The 6,596-nt window shown below is 37.4% G+C and overlaps 1 protein-coding gene across 1 annotated transcript in view; it reads left to right on the forward strand.

The window, feature by feature from the left end:
* Positions 1 to 440: 440 nt before the first annotated feature.
* The window catches only part of LOC107667944 (NAD kinase-like), a 143,810-nt gene continuing 137,654 nt past the window's right edge, over positions 441 to 6,596 (forward strand). The window contains exons 1-2 of the mRNA XM_016459676.1: positions 441 to 636; positions 2,166 to 2,344. Of these exons, the coding sequence (XP_016315162.1) occupies positions 2,166 to 2,344 (179 nt within the window). The 5' untranslated portion in view covers positions 441 to 636. The remainder of the gene's footprint in view (positions 637 to 2,165; positions 2,345 to 6,596) is intronic.

Below are 6,596 nucleotides of genomic sequence, written 5' to 3' on the forward strand. Positions count from 1 at the left end.
TATCTAGCTTGCGTGGGTTGTGAGTCTGCATGGCTCCAGCGTGGATGAATCTAATGTTCTGAAGAGTATGTGTCGCAGTCAGTCACCGCACCGGTGTGGATATTTACCTGTAGCCGGGACAACTTCAAGTTTACAGACATGACGTAATGATGTAGCGCATGTTCGAATTTCCCACGAAAACCTACCTGTACCACTGAAACTAGAAAGCATTATTATAAGCTAACTGTTGTGAATCGGGCTAAAGTAAGGCGATAGTTTTGAACACTGGCTGGTTATGTACTTGCTCAAATATTGATTTCGGATCATTTTTAACCAAAAAAAGTTACGGACTGCAGCTTTAAGTAATGGAGTAATGGTCATTACTCAAAGCAAGACCCGCCTTTCTGTATAATCCAATGGGCGCAGGTTTGATGTCGTCTCGAGGAAGTGTTCCGCTCGTGTACAGATGACAGCTGAAAGAGAGACTGTTGAACCGGTTAGCCCTGTCTACGTACCGAAACATATAGCAATGGAAGTACTAATATCCTACATTCAGAGTCAAAGGGGATAACGCCTGCTGTAATTGCTAGCCACACAGTGGGCTAATCTGCTTTTTTCTTTGTATGTTTGAAAGGATCGGGATAAAGCCTAATTGAGGTACTTCTACTCAGCTGACACATTAGCGGCTAAAGCACAACCTGTGCTTTTTATTTCATAAAATATTCTGTAAAATAAAGCATTTATAGCGATAGCGTATTATTAACGTGTACAGGACTGTGTCCATAGCAGGTGCATGCATTATCTTTTACTCGGATCGCGACAAAAATGCTGTTTAATTAGTTCACAAGCTTATAAACTAGAAAGGACAATCAGTGCTTTCATGCTTTTTGTAGTAATAAATGCTCACTCTACAGATCCCTTGTCTTGTTTGTTTTTTTATCTAGTAACTACAATGGCATAAGCTGTACATCGATATGGTTCAAGGGCATCACTTTGCTTCAAGAAGTAGTGGGGACCGTTTATTGACATTTAATTTAATCGACTTTAGTTTTTACAAATGTTGCTTGTGGTTCATTTTCTTTTAAGGCATTTAGCCAAGATGGCTAATTTTCACGTTAATATAAAAGTAAAAAGTACATAAATACAGTTATTACACTAAAATCCCTTATAAAAAATGCAATCCCACCTTGTGTCATCTCTTCTGTACCTTCATGTTATTTGTTTTATATACTCCTTGAATATGGGTGGATCAAAACCATTTAGGATATTTAAAAAACATCACTAAATCAGTAAATTGAATCGATTGAAGGGAAATTGAAGCATTCCCAGCTCATAAATAAATAAAAAAAAACGTAATTTGACTTTTTGTCTAATACCTTAAGAGCTTGCTACAGTTTCAACAGGCTTAAGGGTATGTGGAACAAAAGTACACAAAAATCTTGAAAATCCACCAGGGAGACCTATAATTAGTGGTAATGGATCTATTACAGAGCCGGCTTCAAAATTTGTGGATTATTTTATTAAATAATAACTTCTTTTTGTTTCAAGATGAATTCTATAAACAAATTAAAGGTACAGCAATGGGTGCCTGTTTTGCCCCAAATTATGCAAATTTGTTTTTAGGATTTTGGGAAAAGGAATTTGTATTTTCGGTACCTTTTTTGTAATAAGTATTCAGATGTGGAAGTATTATATCGGTGATCTTGTGTTTTTTTCTTTCCTCCTTTATACATGATTATATTGTGTTTGATTTAATTTGATATGTAATTGTTGAACTTCCTCTTTATTGTTTGTCTTGTGTAGAACGACCAGGTGATTGTTATTTGACTAATTAACTGCTGCTTAAAATGAACTCGGATTGTGTTAGTTACTCACACCCTGACGAAGGCAAAATAGCCGCAACGCGTAGGTGTGGCACCGAGACTAGAAACCCAATACCCCGTGTAGCACTTCTTTTGCATTTTTTATTTCGAGCGTATGTGGAACAAAGTTTAAACTGGTGGAGGGTATACAGAGGATTGTTTCTCTCTGTTATGTGTGATTTTCCCAACTCTTTTCCTGAACACGGCATGTTGCATTTTAGGCCTAAGAAAAAAACTTGACAGCCTGTATTTTTCTGTGTGTATCCAATCTGTTTGTGAACTCACACTCATATATTGCTGTTTTATTCCATCTTTTGCATCCAGATGGAGGATTCTGTAGAGTCTAAGTTGACGCTAAAGTCAGATGCAAGCTCAGAGCCTTTTTCCTACTGTTGCTCAGCCTGTGATTGCAGTGAGGAGCCTTTACGTGGAAAAGTGTTCCGGAACAGAACTAAAGCCAGGAGTATGTCTATGCCATCAGCACCTAGCTCTGCCAAGTTCAGGTAAAACAAGACTCTCTGTCAGGGTAAAGACTAAAATTAGACTTAGACTCAGTTAAAGATAGAGTAAACAAGTGCCTTTAGTCTTGTCTGTTAATATGTGTTTCAGCTGAGAAGGTGTTAGTCCTTTCCATTCTGTTCTGTCCATAACTCTCAACACATTTTCTGAGCAGCTCATGATTGATCCCTCCTCAGGACAGCAGATGATGACAGCTCTCTCACAATAAGTGCTATAGTCTTGAGTCAAACCACTCAAACCAATGATAAAGCTTCTAACTCATTGTGTGGACACTACTGCTGAAATATGGCTTTTATCGCTTTTATTATATTTAGATTCTATAAGATAAAATACTGCCGTTTTAGGAGGAATGTTTGAGTAATATAGGGTAAAATTCTTAATTTCAGAGCAAGAAAAGTTACAGAAATAAATAATCTCATAATATGAAATTTTACTTGTAAGTATGAGGATACATTTCTGATAGCTTGAACTGATTTTAAAATGTAATTTTGGCCGTACTTGAATGGGTCATACCATTGACATTACTTGAACAGTTGAAGGAAAGCCCTGTTTATTCAAGGACGCGCATTTATTGCATGAACAGAGCAATAACATTATGTAAGTATCTGAAATGCATGCGCACAGTACAGTTGAATGATAAAATTTACCCTCTTTAACTTGATGCTATTAAACTGAATGATAAACTGCGGGTTATCTATCTCTCAGACGCGTCACGTTAAGTCACCTTTGTTTATATAGTGCTTTATATAATATAGATTGTGTCAAAGCAGCTTTACAGTGTTAAACAGGAAAATAGTGTCGATAATGCAAGAGGACAATAGTACATTTTTCAGTTAAAGCCAGTTCATTGTTGATTCAGCGATGTCATTGCCAGCTCAGTTCAGTTCTCTTCAATTAGTGTCTGTGCAATCAAGCCGACAATATTGCCAGAAATTAAGTGTCCCCAACTAAGCAAGCCAAAGGCGACAGTGGCAAGGAACCAAAACTCCATCGGTGACAGAAATTGAGAAACCAGGCTCAGTTGAGGGGCCAGTTCTGCCGTGCAAAGGCAAAAGACCGTAACTTTGTTTTTGGTCGAAAATGAGTTATTGATATTTTTGAGATATTCAAGACCTCCTTTATCATGTGGATAAGTATCTTGAGTCAATTTTCTTGTTTTTTTCGAGAAAATAATTACAGTTACCGCTCTTTGACTTTGTTTTGGAATGCTCAAATTGAGTTACGGTGCTCTGCCTTTGTTTAGCCGTGCGTCAATATGAAGTTACTGTGCGGGCCTGGAGTTATATGGTATTCTGTCTTTGGTTTACTGTCCATTAAAGTCTGCCGCATTTAAATTACAGTGTAGCTTTTGTTATTTCATACATCTATCTAATTCGTTTGTCTAAGAAATTGCCGACAGATTGCGATCTACCAAACTGCTCCATATAACAGAGCACTGTAAACAAGCAAAGACTAGATAACTTGGCAACAATAATTAACCGTAAATAATCTAAGAAACTTTTTTCTTTCTTTTTATAATGCAGATTATTCTCTCAGTGCCAGCCTGTCAGTCTGGGGATGCCCACTTCTGCACACTCGTGGACTCGAATGCCGAGACATCGTATGATCACATAAAATCAGTAGTAGCCTAGCAGTTCACAATTTATTTCCATATCCTACCTTTTCTTGTAGCCCGATAAATCCATGGCAATGAACGTTATCGGAGATGTTTAATCCACAAGCATTCTGAGCATGTTTCCTACTCACTGGCGTTCACATCAATCCACAAGTCGTTCTTTTAGTTTAGGCTATTTTCATTCAATTCGATGTAAAAGCAATAGACTGTCTCGCAACCTTTAACGTTAGTGAATATCGCAAATAAATTGGTTGCAAAACGGTATATCCACTCACAAGTTTAACATTTTGTCTAGTTGTTACGATCGGAAAAAAAATGAATGCAGTCACATTACTGTATGTTATAGCCTATGAGACCGCCCGTGATCACTAGATTTTATACAGGTGTTACTAATGATTTTGTAAATGGTGATCAGCAACCAAATATTGTATATAATGTGGAAGTTACTGCCTTTTGCCTTGGCGTGACTTCTCACTTTTTGCCGACAATGCAAAGGCAGAGTACAGTAACTTCAAAATAGGAGTAAAAATCAAGTTTGAGCTCAATTCTTTTTATGTAGATAATTTTCATTACTAAAACATCTAACTGCCAGATTTCCAGTGTCCTACCTATAATTAATTTGTCTGGACAAATTCGCAGGGGATCTGTCTCTGGAGCTCATCTAGTTGACATGGTCTCCGCTGACATTCAGGGCTGTAGAGGTCGTCTCTAGGTGCTGATCCACCATCTGATCTGGATACAGACTGGATCTGGTGGCTACGGTGACCTCAGAATAAGAATGAAAGAGACTAATATTAGTGTAGATGCCATTCTTCTTATGATGTAGTGAGTACATCGGGTGTTATGGAAAGTGTTCCCGGTTCCGGTTGACCAAATAAATGCAGCCTAACCATCCTTTAATGGATTTGAATTATAGAAATGTGATGATGTATTATGTGTATGCCAGGTTAAAGAGATGGGTCTTTAATCTAGATTTAAACTGACAGAGTTAATAGCCAGTGCGCAGACTTGACAGGGCTAATATGATCATACTTCCTGGTTCTAGTAAGAACTCTAGCTGCTGCATTTTGGACCAGCTGGAGATTGTTTATTAAGCGCGCAGAGCAACCACCCAATAAAGCATTACAATAATCTAACCTTGAGGTCATGAACGCATGAATTAACGTTTCTGCATTTGACATTGAGAGCATAGGTTGTAATTTAGATATATTTTTAAGATGGAAAAATGCTGTTCTACAAATGCTAGAAATGTGGCTTTCAAAGGAAAGATTGCTATCAAATAGCACACCTAGGTTCGTAACTGATGACGAGGAATTAACAGAGCAGCCTTCGAGTCTTAGACAGTGTTCTAGGGGTTTTCAACCTGTGGGGCGCGACCTCCAAGGTGGGTGCCAGCACCTGTTAAGGGGGGCATGAGAACCTGTTTATTCAGTCATACATTCAAGTAATTATGAATGCAAGCTAGAAACTCTTTAGCCATCCACTAAGGGGCAATCTGATTAGTCCCACTGCTAATCAGTCGACAGTTAGAGCAGAGTTGGTGTGATCGAGTTCTGATATCAAGCAGGGCTATCGCTCACGCTTATTGACAGTGGAAGATGATTTATTAATAGAGAGATTACTGGAAGAGATTATTATCCTCACAGATAACATTTTTCTCTAAGAAGGAACATAGTTGTGAGGAGACTACCTTTTCTAGTATTATTTTAATGAGAGGCTTAATAGCAGCCAGCTTGAAGGCTTTTGGGACATATCCTAGTGACAATGATGAATTAATAATATTCAGAAGAGGATCTATGACTTCTGGAAGCACCTCTTTTAGTAGCTTAGATGGAATAGGGTCTAACATACATGTTGTGGGTTTAGATGATTTAACAAGTTTATACTGTGGAGTTAGTAAGTAACATTTGTTCATTCAAAAGTGATTTTAAGAGTGACAGGTGAAGAAAATGCAAATTTATGCATTTTAATCTATTGTGATCTATTTAATCTATTTATTGCGCCAGCAACTGGCAGCAGAAAATGTAATTTACAACAAGTTTATCATCATCGTATATTTACCCAAATAGCTTTAAACTTCATATATCAAAACAGAATAGAAACTTGATATCTTTATCTATCCAATGTTAGTACTCTTTTCCGATGTTTTTGAGGCTCTTAGCACGGTTAAAATTTCATGAAATTCGGCACAGGCCTCAGTATTCTTAGCCGTCATAGGCAACCCTCTACGCACACCTTGGCAATATAATCGCCATTGGCTAGTAAATTTTTTTGTTTACTCGCCAGACTGATAAACTATTTTACACACACGCGCACACACACACGTTTACTTAGCTATCTAAATGGGGACATTACATAGACTTCGATTGTTTTTATATACAGATAGTTATACACTTTTTAACCTAAACCCACCCCTAACCCTACCCCTCACAGAAAACTTTCTGCATTTTTACAATTTCAAAAGTAAAAAAAAACTTTGTTTACTTTATTTTTATAACAGTTTTACAAATGAAGACATCCACAAATTGATGCTTTTGCCGATTTGGTCAGGTTTTGCTCACTTTTGGGTACAAATTTGTCCACAGAATATGGTTAAGTAGGTACACACACACACACACAAA

The sequence above is a fragment of the Sinocyclocheilus anshuiensis genome, unplaced genomic scaffold, assembly GCF_001515605.1.
Source record: "Sinocyclocheilus anshuiensis isolate Anshui unplaced genomic scaffold, SAMN03320099.WGS_v1.1 scaffold2823, whole genome shotgun sequence".
NCBI classification, from domain to species: Eukaryota; Metazoa; Chordata; class Actinopteri; order Cypriniformes; family Cyprinidae; genus Sinocyclocheilus; species Sinocyclocheilus anshuiensis.